Here is a 16,588-nt window from a genome sequence, read left to right as displayed (position 1 = left end):
TAAAACTATTACCTAACAATGACTAATAAAATCTATTACCTTTTTTATTATATTAGTTTAAATACTTTGATTTGAAAATCCAGAAAGGAAGTTTTAACTTCTATAAAGCTTCTCAAACAGCAGAAAACTGGAAATCAAAGTTTAAAAAAAAAAAATCAATACGTTAAAAACCTTTTTTTTAAATCACCAGGAAAAGTTTTGTTTATTTCAAAGTGAACACCTTTCTGGCTAGAACTGCAAAAATCAAAGTGGTTAATCCCATCAACTTTAATTTTGCATGAGTCAATAAAAAAAAAAGTATACACACTGCTCACATTCTGTCTAAAAGTGACTTTAAAATACATACAGAGTTAAATCCTTGATATTAATCATCCTAGTGCCCATTCTCCACTGTCTGCCTTGGATTAAACTGTTTTATCACATTTTACACTTCAATACTGGACTGTATTTTTTTTTTAAAGATTTTTTATTGGGGAAGGGGAACAGGACTTTATTGGGGAATAGTGTGTACTTCCAGGCCTGTTTTCCAAGTCAAGTTGTTGTCCTTTCAATCTTAGTTGTGGAGGGTGCCGTTCAGCTTCAAGTTGTTGTCCTTTCAGTCTTAGTTGTAGAGGGCGCAGCTCAGCTCCAGGTCCAGTTGCCATTGCTAGTTGCAGGGGGCACAGCCCACCATCCCTTGCAGGACTCGAGGAATTGAACTGGCAACCTAGTGGTTGAGAGCCCACTGGCCCATGTGGGAATCGAACTGGCAGCCTTCGGAGTTAGGAGCATGGAGCTCTAACTGCCTGAGCCACCGGGCCGACCCTGGACTGTATTATTTTTAAGTGAAAAATTTTATAGTTAAATTTCAGTATATGTCTGTAGCATCAGAGGAAACAAAAGCTTTAAAAGGAAAAACTGACCATATTTCAATAAAAAATCCTGACTTATTTCAGGTAAAAATTACTGTAAGATTATAATCAAGTCAATTCCTTCTGTAAGAACTTTATCTCTGAAACAGGAATATATTCCTCTTTATAGCCAACATATTCATTTACCCCAGTGTTTATAGAGACTTAACTCATATTTTCATCTATCTAACCTCCACATCCTTCTAGTTACAATTCAGTGGACAGTCTTCGCGTAATCTCTAATAAACATTCCTATCTCCTCACAGCAGTTTTCTTCTGTGACCTCTCAGTTCTCTTATTCTTTGGTTCTGATATCATTTCAGATTTAAATCTTAAAGGCACTGTGTCTTCATTTTTTGTTGTATAGGTTTTTTTTTCTTCCTCTTCTTTTGCTCACTCTACCTTCTTAAATACTCTAAACATAAAATCTATACAAGACCTTTACTACTCTCCTACAAAGTTGAATGAAGTCTGTCCATTGACTTTTACTGTTTCATCACCCACAACTTTGATTTTCATTTTTACAAATAACATGCCTAACGTATAAAAGAAGATACATTCTAGATGCTCCCAACGAATAGTTTATTTCCACATGGGAAAGCCAACTCCACAGATAGGTTGTTTAAATCATCCAAGCTACTCGAGCCTGGGAAAAAGTAAGAAGACTGCACATGGCCTCACAACCTGTAAGTGAAAAAGACAGAAGCCAAACAGGTAATCTTCCTCGACAGCCCACATACTTGGTCCGTATTCACTACCCTAAAAGACTGTTCTCCAGTATAAATTATGTTTTGCCTATCAACAGCACAGAAACTTCCAGTTAAACATCACAGATTGAATACACCCAATTATCTCCATTTTCTCCAAAACTCCAAGTAAAAGGAAAAGAAATGGAGGGAATAAGTACTAATCCCCAATGGCAAAGAACAGAAGCCCTGATACTGTGTTTCCCTAAAAGGAAGACCTAGCTGGACCATCAGCTCTAATGCGTCTTTTGGAGCAAAAATTAATATAAGACCCGGTCTTATTTTACTATAAGACCGGGTCTATAATGTAATATTATATAAGACCGGGTCTTATATTAATTTTTGCTCCAAAAGACGCATTAGAGCTGATGGTCCAGCTAGGTCTTATTTTGGGGAAACACAGTAGTAACAACACAATTCTGGAAACTGAAAGGCAGATAAAAGACAACTAATTCACTTGGACCAGAGAAAGCTGAAACCTAAGTCTTCAAAGTGCATTGGCGAAGCCAATTTAAAGCAAGATTCACCACAAAGAATCCCTAGATAACTAGAAGCATGAAGAAGTAATTATGTCTCAAAATGCAGGGGGGGGGCGCGGTGTTGTGAAAACAGGAAGATTCGTTGAAATCTTGTATTTATAAGGAGGAATCACTCTTCAGATCCTCACAGGACTCCTCCATCCAGACATGAGCACCCCTCCCTCACCCTGACAGAACATGGGAATTTTATTTTCTGTCAAGGTCTATGTAATGAAATCATAGGTATTGAATAAAAGTCAGAAAACTTCCCTACCTACAGCCCTTCTCCAGCCCCTTACCTACCCAGCTCAGCTCCTCTAAAGCAAGCATTTTACGCTGTATCTAACAGGCAGAACATCTTAAAGAACATGTCAGGTAAACATGAGGAGACCTAAACATACTGACATTTGGGAGTGGCTTCAATTAAAATACTACCCTGTAGTGAAGCTCACCAGTCAACAAGCCATAAGAAAGCAGACCATCATTCCAATAGCCTTTTAAGTGCCTCATTCTGTGATGTGAACAGAGAGCCAAGGAACAGCAAAAACATTTAAGGAAAACTTAGAAAATCAGAGACCAAAACAAACAAAAAAAGACTTGAAGGAAAATTCAGAGAGAAAATAAATTTACTGTGATTAATTTCTTCAGAGTTGTAAGAAAAGTTCTTAAAGAATGAGTTGATATTTAAAAGGAATATTTTGACAGTAAGAAAGAACTCGTGGAAACTAGGGTTAGAAAACAAGTTGGCTATATCATCCAAAAAATAGAAAAAGGCAAATAAATAGAAAAGGGGGGGAAGAAAATAATTAATTCAAAATACAAATATAAAAATAAACAAAAATCTAGAAAAAAAAGAAGAGGAAGATTAATCATCAAAGAAATAATATGATTCCCCAGAACTAAAAGATGAGTTTTCAGATTGAAAGTATCCAAGACAACGAATAAAAAAAAAGACACACCCGAAGAAGCCACATCATTATGAAATTTCAGAATACCAGAAATAAAGAGAACATTTAAAAAACCTTCAGAGATGAAAAAGGAAACAGCAAATCAAAACAGGCACCATATGTCAACAGCAAGGTTGAAAACCAGAAGACAATGGGGTAATGCCTGCAAATTCTGAGAGAAAATGGTTTCAACCTACAATCCTTCAAACAACTCCAGACAGGTTCAGTCTCAAAAAAAAGAAAAGAAAAAAGTGCACCTTTTTGAGGGAAGGTAAGGAAAACTATCTTCTGCCAAAAAAAATAGGAAAGACAACAACATGAAAATCAACAAAAAAATAAATCCAAAATAGAAAAGGCAGAGGAAATTCCCATATCAAAAGGGACTTGGGGGCCGCCGGTGGCTTAGGCGGTTAGAGCTCTGTGCTCCTAATGCCGAAGGCTGCCGGTTCGATTCCCACATGGGCCAGTGGGCTCTCAACCACAAGGTTGCCGGTTGGATTCCTCAACTCTGGCAAGGGATGGTGGGCTCTGCCCCCTGCAACTAACAAGGGCAACTGGACCAGGAGCTGAGCTGCACCCTCCACAACTAAGACTGAAAGAACAACTTGACTTGGAAAAAGTCCTGGAAGTACACACTGTTCCCCAATACAGTCCTGTTCCTCTTCCCTCTCCAAAAAAAAAAGGGTGAGGGGGACTTAGGACAGCAGGATGGCTCAGTTGATTAGAGCACAAGCACTCAACAACAAGGTTGCCGGTTCAATTTCCTCATGGGATGGTGGGCTGTGCCACCTGCAACTGAAGATTGAAAATGGCTTCTGGACTTGGAGCTGAGCTGCGTCCTCCACAACTAGATTGAAGGACAATGACTTGGAGCTGATGGGCCCTGGAGAAACACACTGTTCCCCAATATTCCCCAATAAAATTTAAAAAGTAAAGGGACTCAAGAGACTAAAAAGACAAGCCAAAGACTGGGAGAAAAGATTTGCAAAATACCTATCTGATAAGAGACTATTATTTAAAATACACAAAGAACTCTTAGAATTCAACAAGAAAACAAACAACCCAATTAAAAATGGGCCAAAGACCCTAACTAACATGCACCTTGCCAAAGAAGATACACAGATGGCAAAACCATATGAAAAGATATTCCACATCATATGTCAACAGAGAAATGCAAATTACAACGTGATACCGCTACATACCTATTAGAATGACCAAAGTCCAGAATAATGACACCACCAAATGCTGGCGAGAATGTGGAACAATATTGCGGTGGGAACGCAAAATGGCACAGCCACTTTGGAAGACAGTTTGGGGATTTCTTACAAAACTAAACTTACTCTTTCCACACAATCCAGCAATTGTACTCTTCGGTATTTGCCCAAATAAGCTGAAAACTTAAGTCCACACACAAAGCTGCACACGGATGCATATATAGCAGCTTTATTCATAACTGCCAAAACTTGGAAGCAACCAAGATCTCCTTCAGTAGGTGAATGGATAAACTGTGGTCCATCCAGACAATGGAATATTATTCAGCACTAAAAAGGAATGAGCTATAGAGCCATGAAAAGACATGGAGGAACCTTAAATGTATATTATTAAGTGAAAGAAGTTAATCTGAAAAAGCTACATGCTATATGACTCCACCCATGTGACATTCTGGAAAAGGCAAAACTATGGAGAGAGTACACATATCGGTAGTTGGGGCGTCGGGGTTCGGGGAGGGAGGAATAGGCAGAGCACAGAGAACTGTCAGGGCAGGGAACCTAATCTGTAAGATACTTACAATGGTGAATGCATGCCATTATACACATTTGTAGAAATCAAAAGGTGCACCACCCCCGGGAACCCTAATGTAAACTCTGGACTCTGAGTGGTAATGATGTGTCAGTGTAGGTTGTCAGTTGTAACAAATGTACCATTCTTAGGGATGTTGATAATGGGATAGGCTATGCACGTGTTGGGGTAGAGAATATACGGAAATTTTCTGTATCTCTATTTTGCTGTGAACCTAAAATTCCTCTAAAAAATAAAATCTATTTTTAAAGAAGCAAAGGGAATAGTCGCAAAACATGTATCTGACATACATATTCATGTAGCCAGAAAATATAAAGAACTTCACTTAAAAATAAAGACAACCCATTTTTTTCGTGGACAAAAGATGTGAACATACATTACACAAAAGAAGGTATCAAATGACAAATGAGTACTTTAAAAAGTGCTCAACATCATTAACTAACTGCAAAATTAAAAACATAACCACACTGAGAGTTCTGGATCAGCATGTACAGAGCTTAGAAGTCACCACTCCCTCCTAACAAGTAAAAAGCTGAACAAACAAAACTCAACAATTCTCCTTAGATCCATTAGAGAAGTGAGGTCATGGGGCAAACTGCTGCCCCCAAAAGTGGACAGATAGACAAGTGGATACTGGAGAGGAAACCTCTGTGGGAACCAGTATCATGTCTTTTGAAGCACAAAAGTTTTAAATTTGGTGAAATCTAATTTATTGATTTTTTTTTCTTTGGTTGCTTGTACTTTAGGGAGTCATATCTAACAAACTATTACCTAATTCAAGGTCACAAAGATTCACCCCTATGTTTTCTTCTAAGAATGTTATAGTTTTAGCTCTTACATTTAGGTCTATGACCCATTTTGAGTTAATTCTGCATATGGTATAGGGATCCGACTTCATTCTTTTGCATGCGGATATCTAGTTGTTTCAGCACCGTTTGTTGAAAAGACTATTCTTTCTTTCACTGAACTGTATTGACATCCTTGTCAAATATTGGTTTATTCTAAATGTAAGGGTGTGTTTCTGCACTCTCAATTCTATTCCATTGATCTATATTTCTATCCTTATGCCAGTACCACATTTGATTACAATAACTTTGTATTAAGTTTTTAAATTGGGAAGTGAATCCTCCAACTTTGTTCTTCTTTCTCAACATGGTTTTGTCTATCCTGAGTCACTTGTATTTCCATATCAATTTTAGGATAAGTTTGTCACTCTTCAAAGAAACCAGCTGGAATTTTGATAGGGGTTGTGTTTAATCTATAGAGCAATTTGGGAAGTACTGTCATCTTAACAACATTAAGTCTTCTGATTTATAAACATGGAATGTCTTTCCATTTATTTAGGTCTTAAATTTCTTTAAATCATGTTAGGTAGTTTTCAGGGTAAAGTCTTGTACTTCTTGGTTAAATATATTTCTAAGTATTTTATTCTTTGGATGCCACTGTTAAATAGAATCATTTTATCTACTATAGAAATACAAATGATCACTGCACACTGATCTTGTATCCTGAGCCTTGCTGAAGTTATTAGTTCTCATTGATTTTTGTATAATCTTTAAGATTTTCTATATAGAAGTATATAGTAGTGAGTAGAGAGGGTGTTACTACTTTTTCATTCTTGCCTAATTGCTCAGCTATAATCTCCACTACATTGTTGAACAGAAGTGAGGAGAGGGGACTTCTTGTTCCCGATCTTGGGGAAAACTTTTAGTCTTTCACCATTAAGTATGATGTTAGCTGAGAGTGTTGATAGCTGTGCTTCATCAAGGTAAGGAAGTTCTCTATTCCTAGTTACTAAGTATTTTCATCATGAAAGTATGCTGCATTTGGTCAGATTCTTTTTCTATATCTATTAAGATGATTCTGTGGTTTTTGTCCTTTGTATTCTTAATGTGTTGTATCACATTGCTTGATATTTGTTTTGTGGGATAAATTCCACTTGGTCATGTACAATTCCTTTTATATGTTGCTGTACTTGGTTTGCTAATATTTTGTTGAGGATTTTTATATCTGTATTCATAAGGGATATTGGTCTATAGTTTTCTTGTGATATCTTTGGCTTTGGTAGCAGGGTAATATTGGTCTTACAGAATGAGTTGAGAAGTGATACCGTCTCGTCTTTTCATGGAAGAGTTTGTGAAGGATTGTTGTTCATCTTTAAACATTTGGCAGAATTCATCAGTGAAGCCATCTTGGCTTGGGCTTTTCTTTTGGGGAAGCTTTTTGATTACTAATTCAATCTATTTTTTTATATTCTAGTCAGATATTCTATTTCTTCTTGAGTCAGTTTCAGTAGCTTGTCTTTCTAGGAAAATATTCCTTTCATCTAGCTTAACTAATTTACTGTCATAGAATTATTCATAGTATTATCTTATAATCCTTATTTCTGTAAAACAAGTAGTGGTGTCCCCTCTTTCATTCCTAAGTCTAGTAATTTAAGTTTTCTCCCTTTTCTTCTTGGTCAGTCTAGATCAAGGTTTATCAATTCTGTTGATCTTTTCAAATAATCAACTTTTGGTTTCACTGATTTTTCTCTATTGTTCTTCTATTCTCTATTTTCATTTATTTCTGCTTAAGCCTTTTTTTATTTCCTCCCTTTTACTGCTTTGAAATTAGTTTGCTCTTCTTTTTCTAGTTTCGAAAAATGGAATGTTAATCACAACTGAGATCTTTCTTTTTGCTTGTTTGTTTTGTTTAAGGAGGGCGCAGCTCACAGTGGCCCATGAAGGTATCGAACTGGCAACCTTGGTGTTATCAGCACCACACTCTAACCAACTGAGCTAAGCAGCCATCTCAGATCTTTCTTCTTTTTTAATGTAGAGTTTCTAGGTATAAATTTTCCTCTACGTACTTCTTTAGCTGCATCCCATAAGTTTGGTATGTTGTATTTTTGATTCATTTTTCTGAGAACATTTCCTAATTTCTTTGTGACTTTTTTTTAATAAATTTTATTGGGGGAATATTGGGAAACTGTGTTTCTCCAGGGCTCATCAGCTCCAACTCCAGTTGCCATTTTCAATCTTTTATTACAGGGGGCACAGCCCACCATCCCATGCAGGAATTAAACCAGCAACCTTGTTAAGAGCTCACGCTTTAACCAGCTGAGCCATCCGGCTGTCCCTCCAGAAGCTCAGCGGCAGCTCTTTATCTTCAATCTAGTTGTGGAGGGCACAGCTCAATGGCCCATGTGGGAATCGAACCTGCAAACCTGTTGGTCAGAGCTCGCACTCTTAACCAACTGAGCCATCCAGCCGCCCTTGTGATTTCTTTTTTTGATCTATTGGTTATTTAGGAGTACGTTGCTTAATTTCCATTTATCTGTGAATCTTTCAGATTTTCTTTTGTTATTGACTTCTAATTTCATCACAAGCCAAAAAACATTTTATATATTTTCAATCCTTTTAAATTTACTGAAACTTGTTTAATAGCCTAACATATGGTCTACGATAAAAAATGTTTCATACGCACTTCAGAAGAATGTGAATTCTGCTGCTCTGTGAAGTGTTCTATCGATATCTTTTAAGTATTGCTGTCTTATAGTATTGTTCACATCTTCTCTTTCCTTATTGATCATCTGCAGTTGTTCTACCCATTATCGAAAGTATTTGGGGCCGGCCCGGTGGCTCAGGCGGTTAGAGCTCCATGCTCCTAACTCCGAAGGCTGCCGGTTCGATTCCCACATGGGCCAGTGGGCTCTCAACCACAAGGTTGTCAGTTCAATTCCTCGAGTTCCGCAAGGGATGGTGTGCTCCGCCCCCTGCAACTAAGATTGAATACCGCACCTTGAGCTGAGCTGCCTCCCGAATGGCTCAGTTGGTTGGAGAGCATCCTCTCAACCATAAGGTTGCTGGTTCGACTCCCGCAAGGGATGGTGGGCTGCGCCCCTTGCAACTAGCAACGGCAACTGGACTTGGAGCTGAGCTGCGCCCTCCACAACTAAGATTGAAAGGACAACTTGACTTCGAAAAAAGTCCTGGAAGTACGCACTGTTCCCCAATAAAGTCCTGTTAAAAAAAAAAGTATTTATGTCTCCAACTATTATTGTTGATTGTCTATTTCTCCTTTCAATTCTGTCAGTTTTTGCTTCATGTATTATGCTCTGCTAAGGGCATATGTTTATAAGTGTTATGTCTTCCTAATGAATTGCCCTTTTATCATTATAAAATGTCCTTTATATCCAGTAATTTTTGTTTTAAAGTCTATTTTATCTGATATGAAGTACAGCCATTCCAGCTCTCTTTTGGGTACTGTTTGCATGGTTATCTTTTTCTATCCTTTTACTTTCAACCTATTTGTGTTTGAATCTAAAGTATGTCTGTCTCTTATAAACAGCATATAATTGGAACATTATTGAAATTTTACATAACAAAACCTTTAAAATAATAAGACCAAAATGCATAAAAGACATGTTCTCTTCTGAAATTGAAGAAACTCCTATAAAGACAAAATATTCAAGAATAGGCATTAAATTTTTGAAAATAACAAAAGAAAATTTGTCCTACCAGATATCATATATATACAACAGGTTATAATGTACTGTAGCTAAAATATTAGTGGCATTTGCAGGAGATAAATACATTAGTGGAAAAGAGTGGAATCCAGAAAAAGACCCATGTATGTATGTGTATATGTATAGTTGTATATGTGTAATTTTAAATCAATGGGGAAAGGATGGATTATTCAATAAAAGATATTAGGATAAGTGACTTTCATTAGGAAGAAAATAAAATTATATTATCTCCCACACTCAAAACTAAAATTCAGTTGCATTACATGAAACTGAGAATTACTATTAAATGATACAAAAATGTCCTATAATAAGATAGAGGAGGCCTTTGTAGGTAATACACAAAAATCAGTTTTTAAATATCTGTATAAAAGACACCATACACAAATTTAATGCAAATTTAATTAATGCTGTTAAACCTGTGGCTTGAGAAAGAAAGAGTGAATTCACTTCCAGATCTCCCATTTGAAAGTCCACCATTAACAAGGCCAGTTTAACTTCTTATAATATCCAGTTTGAGATTTTTTTAAACATCTTTAAAATAAGGATAATAATTCCCACCTCACCATACTGTATATGTTAACATTAAATGAGAGAGTAACTACAAAAGCATCTAATATGAGGTCTGGCACATTATAAAAGCTTGTTATTCCTTACTTCAACTTAAGTTGATACTATATTAAAGAATTAGAAGCTGCACTGCGGAATAGCAGAATTCCTGTATTTTGGTTCATGATAAACTACTTTATAATTCCACTCTCTTACCTCTGAAATGAAAACACATTTCCCCTCATCCTTGCCCACTATGTTTTCCAGGTATAAAGTGCTAGTTGTTACAAGTGTATCTGTTATAAAGATGGAATGTAAAATGGCAAAGCAGCCTGGACTGGCACCAGCTTAACAGCAAAACATAACCAACATATTGTTTACATTTTATTCCAATGTCTTTCACCCATTCAAAAGTTTTGCCCCAAATATCTCTTTTAAGATTTTTGACCTGTTATTGAACTAGGATCTTATCTAAAATAGAATCTACAAATGAAAATCCTTCAGAATGGTGCACAACAAACATTGTTAAGGATACAAAATAAGTATATCAGATAAAGACTAAAGTGTTTAAAGACTTGCTAACGCCAATTTTTTTTTTGAGCATTGCTTAGAGCAAAAATCTTTCACAACACAGAACGTACTAATAAAAGTCAACTTTTTGTTTCAAGGAAAATATTCACTTCCTAAATGAACCATGTTTACATAAAGGAAAAGCACAATTATTATTAAAATTTTTAAAAGCAACTACACGTACAACTTATAGCCCAAACAAGTTCAAACTTCTTCAATAAATATTTGTCAAAATGGAAACATCCCACTTTTAAAAAGTACACTTAGGCATTTATTTCATTGTAAATTTTTAGATAAACAAGATTTTGACCTTTAGAATGTTTTTTAAAACACTAAAAAGGCAACCCAAAAAAATTACAAAATTACAAAATGAAATGTGCCTTCCAACCTATAAAAAAAAGTTCATCAGGAAACCTATAAAAAAAAGTTCATCAGGATGTAAAAGTCCCGCTGGCCCAGCGGCTCAGGTGGTTGGAGCGCCGTGCTCCTAACGCGGAGGTCACCAGTTCGATTCCCACATGGGTCAGTGAGCTGCACCCTCTACAGCTAAGATTGTGAACAACAGCTCTCCCTGGAGCTGGGCTACCGTGTGCTGCCATGGCTGCTATGTGCTGCTGTGGGATACCGTGTACTGCCATGAGTGTCCAGTGGCCAGCGTGAGTAGCCAGTAGCCAGCTGCTATGCACTGCCATGGGATACCGTGTGCCGCCATGAGTGGCCAGTGGCCAGCGTGAGTGGTCGGCAGTCCGTGTGAGTGGCCAGCAGTGAGCTGCTCTGTGCTGCCATCGGCTACTGTGTGCCACCGTGAGTGGCCAGCAGTCCGTGTGAATGGCCAGCAGTGAGCTGCTGTATGCTGCCATGGGCTACTATGTGCTGCCGTGAGCTACCATGTGCCACCATGGGTGGCCAGTGGCCAGCGTGAGTGGGCCGCAGCCAGCGAGAGCTGCCCTGAGCTGCTGTGAGCGGCCAACCAACGACTGGCGATGGACTGCTTGGGGGTGCGGGGGAGCGCAAGGCTCGTAATACCAGCATGGGCCAGGGAGCTGTGTCCTACACTACTAGACTGAGAAACCACGACTTGAACTGGGGTAACGTGGCGGGGGGGACGAAAGGGGGAGAAAAAAAGAATATAAAAGTAATCACCGACTTTATTCAAATTACTAAAGACAATGTTGCGACTGCAGGATCTTCTCTCCTTATTTCAACCAGTGGTCCTTTTGTTTCCCTCATCAATTTAACAGAAAAATTAATTTTTAAAGCTGGAACATTGGTGAAATTTTTCTTCAGCAAGACCTGTCTTTTGCATTAATTCTACAGCACCCAAGGCAGTTATGTCCACATGGGAGACTTAAACATCACAAGATTCATTTGTGAATTAAAATTAAAGTATGAATTAATGTAAAAACAGCACAATAGATCAGGACGCTACAGGGAATACATAGAGCAGCTGCCTTGCTATCAAAAAAATGAGCCCAGTCCTCAGGAATCTCCTGTTTCCATATGAAAGTTTCAATGTATCATTCATAAACAGGCACAATACTCTTAAAAGTAACGTTTCTTACACATAAAGCATGTGAATAAAAAGACTTCTGAAATATTCTTTCCAAATGCTATAGAAAACTACACAGTAATGGGGTAATAGAAAAACTGTAAAAATTAGGAATGTAAATGATGAGATTTATTTCTTGACATTCTTCCCTCTATGTGCAAATCTAATCTAGTCCCAAAAATGTACACAAAATATTGAAGTTCTTTGAATCTTCGTTTCCCTTCTCAATTTGCAGCCAACAATAATTAGAATATCAGCAACAACTTTTGAAAATCTCTAATATCTTAATTAAAACAGAATAGATATTATATTCAAGTTCAACAAAAGTTCACTATAAGGGTGGCCGGTTAGCTCAGTTGATTAGAGCGCAGTGCTGGTAACACCAAGGTTGCCAGTTCTATTGCTGCATGGGCCACTGTGAGCTGCGCTCTCCTTAAAAAAAGAATTGATTGTAGGAAACTTAAGTGTCAGGAATAAAGTGCTCTTTAAATTTGATAATTATACAAAGGTCTCCTCTATAGCAAAATCAGTGATACCAGTTTTAAGAAAGAATAAAATAAAATATAAACAAAAGTTCACTATAATATCCATACAACTTAATCAGTATCTTTCCCTCTTATTTTTATATTTAATGATTCCTTTATTTCAAAAACAAAGACACAGTAACATGGTTTATGACCAACACTAGTGGCTAGAAACTTTCCAAGTCACTTCTCTCAACTTGTTTTTTTAAAAAAATCAAACTTAAATGTGAAACAAACTGAACACAAAGCCACATTCTCTAGGAGAAAATGCTGTGATTACCTCATTAAAACAAAAACAAATAGCTGAGTCATATTAATAAAACTTTCACAAAAAGCAATAGAACTTTCTAAAGTTCACTTTAAAAATTACTTCATTTGCCACACAATCCTGGTACTTAACCTGCAAAGCTACGTTAGACAATCCATCTGTGAGTCCTCTGACTCCTTCGATTCACGCAGAACATAAGTTTCAAAAACTAATACCAACAACAGCAATCAAACCAGGTGCAGCTTTTTACAAGCAATAGCCCTAAGCTCCTAATAAAATTAACAACAAAACAATAATCAAAGATCAAAACAAAAAAATGTTCATCAATTTTCTTAGGAGTCCCTTAGTTTTACAATACTTTGCTTTTCACTGAAAAGAGAATGGGAAATCGAAATAACATTGATAAGGATGAGAACAGTTAGTTCCCAGGCGCAGGATACAGGCATTTACAACTGAGGCTTGGCCTGGAGATAAGCGGCGCGCGCGCGCGCGCGCGCGCGCACACACACACACACACACACACACACACACACACACACCCTCGCCGCCGCCCCGCCCCCCGCACCCCCTCCCCCAATCCTCTGAGGAAGCGTTCAAGAAATGTCACTATCTAACGGAAGTTTTAAGGCCTTAATTTTTTAAGGCCTTAATTTTTTAAGGCCTAAGATAGCCCTGTAAATGCACTGTAAAATACACCTAACAAAACTCCATTCTCCAAAACAATTCAAGAGTTTCCTACGATGCCCGAAACGGGAAGAGCATGTACTCTGGACACCATCAGGACTGCCGCCTCTCTCACGCGAGGGAGGGCTGCCCGGGAGAATCCGAGCGCCACCACGTCGGTTTACGTGACAGATCCGCTGGGAGCATCCGACTGTGATCCCGGGCCCTCCCGGGCCGACGCTGCTGGAAAAGGAACGTAAATGCAATCTTCAGGGCCCTCCTACTTCCGTCCTCAAAACATAAATGCACTGTTTCTTCTACTCCTCACCCCTCAACCCAATACCTCTCGACAGCGGTGCCCCCTTCAAAAAGCTTAAGTGGAAAGCAGAGCAGAGTCTCGGACCAGAGTGGACAAACTGTGGTTAGTCAAAGGACTTCCACCCCCGACTCCCGAGCCAATCCCCCCAGCGCCTTCCTGAGCCCCTGTGGCAGGGGATACCAAATAGCAGGAGTCCACGTCCCAGCTCGCCCCCCACCACTTCCTCCACCCGGTAAGGGGAGCGGAAAAGCCCAAAGAGGAACTAAGTGAACTGCAGGAGGGTACGCTGCAAGGTCCCTTAAAGAGGGGGTGCGGTGGGGGTGGACACGAAGGAGCGGAAGGGAGGGGAAAGGATGAGCTGCAAGAGGAAGGGGACGAGAGCGCACGACCGAAAAGGGCACGAGTCTTTGGGGACGCGGCAGCACCCGTTCCTAGAGGCGGAGAGGGTACGCCCGGCCTTTAGGGCGCTTCGCCTCGGGCAGAGGGCGCGGAAGGGGGATGAAGAGGCCACGTCCTCCTCGCGGCCCAGCCTCGCCGCTCTGGAAGGGGCGTGAGGGCTGCAGTGCCCTCGCCGAGTGGGGAGTGGGGAGTGGCGGCAACGGCCGCTCGCCCCGTCGGAAGGCGCGGGCTGTGGGGCCCTCCGCGCTCTCCTCGGGCTGGCTTTTACGCCCCCACCGCCGGGGGAGGCAGCTCCGGCAGGACGCCGGCCCGGCGCCGGACGGCCGCGCGGGTTACCTGAAGCGGGGCGAGTCCTTCAGACACTCCTCGAAATCCACCGTCATCTTCATCCTGCCTCCGCCTCGCCTCGCTGGCGGCACTGGAAGAGCCGAGGGGGCCGCGGGAGCGGCCGCGCTGGGGACCCAGACGGCTACGGCGGGCTCACGACCGCGACTAGCGCTGCACCGAGCTGAGGAGGGTGCCTCGCCCGCTGGTCATAGCAGCTGCGAAGACCGCGGCGGCAGCAACGGCTAGTCAGGCCGCAGTTCGGCCCCTCTTCCACCCCCAGCAGAGAGCCGGCCTCAGGGAAACGGCCCCGGAGTGACAGCGTCCGCCAGCCAGCCACAAACTCGGTGGCCAATGGGAGGGGCTTCCGGCAGCACCGCCTGCGGGCGCTCTGGCAACGCGCCTGAGCGACCGTAGCTCAAGCCAATGAGCAGCTCGACCGTGAGGGCCTTCTTTTCTCATGCGTTCCCGAGGACCAACCGGGATGCGCAGGCGTTGTTAGGCGGGACGCACCGGTTGCTGGGAGGCCCGCAGCAGTGGCTCCTTGGAAGGAAGTCACGTGGCTCCGCGCGGTGCTTCCCTCCGAGCCCCCGCCTCTCTCCTGCATCTCCAGCCCCGCCCTGCTGAGCTGCCAACGCGGAGGAGCCGCCTCCTGCAGGTCTGAGCAAGGAGCTTTGCTTTTTAAGGCAGCTTTGCAGAATTCTGAAGGAGTTAGGGATAAAAATTGTAAAAGGAAGAGATAGGCTAAATATCCGCTTCTTTTCAGTTTAGAGAAACTGAGGCCAAGAAAGGAGCGAGGGTAACTTGAATGATAAAATGCATCTTTTGGTTATTGGCTTCATAATTTAGAAATATCTCCCATGTATATCTTTTTATATAACCAAAGACTGCTACCTGAAGGAACTGGCATTTGTGGTGGGCATCGAAAGATCAGAAGGATTTAGACAGGTATGAGATGCCTCTCTTGTGGGTGTCTTGTGTGGAGGAACCGTTCTAAAAGCTACAGAAGACATTCCTCACTGACACCCTACGCTCAGTAGCCCTCTCCAGTTCTAAGATGACAGGGTTCTGAAAATCAGGCTCACTTACTCCAACTTGCAACACCTGCACCATGAGCACATTGTATTTAAATGTATACTTTTTATAACCCAACTTAAAAAGTATAGGCATAACCATAAAAATGCACAGGAAGGTTCTCTAGCAGCATAGTGGCTCTGAGTGAGAGTCTAAAGGCAAACTCCTTGGATGTACCTCCTAGCTTTCTCACTGTAAAAGAGAACACCACTGATCTGATAGAGTTGTCCTGAGATTGAAATAGGTAAGACCTCTAAAGGTACTTAACACAGTGCCACGTGGTAATCATTCAGTACATGTTGACTATTACCATAATTGTACTACTTTCTTCTTCAGTGCCATAATCAACTGTTAAGTTGAAGCCTTCTCACTTCTACGGCTTAAAGTCTTATATAACCCTTTGACCATTTTGCTAAGTATAGCATGATGGCTTGTTGCTTTTCATAGCTGATGGTCATATCCTGATCTTTTTTAGCACCTTTAGGAATTAACAGTAAAATTTTGAGACATTTCAAAGTAATATAAAACCTTTGTAGTGTTTTTTTTGTTTATAAACTTGTTTTCTTTAAAAAAAATTGAATTGCATATTTCTGTAATCTGCACAGCTTCTTTTGATAACCAGAAACTATTGACAGTTAAATGTTAAGTATCCTCTGACACACCAGTGAGTCAAGCCAACTTCTAAATTTGTAACCTCTATGTCAATTTAGAAATAGAGTTGCCCATTTCTACATTTAATTGCATTCCTGATATATGACAACTTATCTGTATATACAATAACTTACTGTTTCAATGCTTCAACACAGTGTAACCTTTTGGAAGATGCCAAAACGTGGATGACTAAAGGTGGATGACTACATATACATGTACCTAGTCAATGATAACACTGTCACAATTTTCCTTCTTTGCCCCATTGTAAAGTAAGCATTACAGGGTGTCAA

At 40.2% G+C, this 16,588-nt stretch overlaps 1 protein-coding gene across 7 annotated transcripts in view; it reads right to left on the bottom strand.

Moving 5' to 3' along the window:
• The window catches only part of ACAP2 (ArfGAP with coiled-coil, ankyrin repeat and PH domains 2), a 127,081-nt gene extending 111,050 nt beyond the window's left edge, over positions 1 to 16,031 (bottom strand). Inside the window, exon 1 of one of the 7 annotated variants that reach the window (XM_033127626.1) lies at positions 14,586 to 16,031. In XM_033127626.1, coding sequence (XP_032983517.1) covers positions 14,586 to 14,638 — 53 coding nt within the window. In that variant the 5' untranslated portion in view covers positions 14,639 to 16,031. The remainder of the gene's footprint in view (positions 1 to 14,585) is intronic. The other 6 variants (XM_033127637.1, XM_033127647.1, XM_033127657.1 and 3 more) reach the window with 6 other exon arrangements.
• Positions 16,032 to 16,588: the final 557 nt, after the last annotated feature.

The sequence above is a fragment of the Rhinolophus ferrumequinum genome, chromosome 2, assembly GCF_004115265.2.
Source record: "Rhinolophus ferrumequinum isolate MPI-CBG mRhiFer1 chromosome 2, mRhiFer1_v1.p, whole genome shotgun sequence".
NCBI lineage: Eukaryota > Metazoa > Chordata > Mammalia > Chiroptera > Rhinolophidae > Rhinolophus > Rhinolophus ferrumequinum.
The sequence above is the reverse complement of the archived record's forward strand: the minus strand, read 5'-3'. Positions and strand labels throughout refer to the sequence as shown.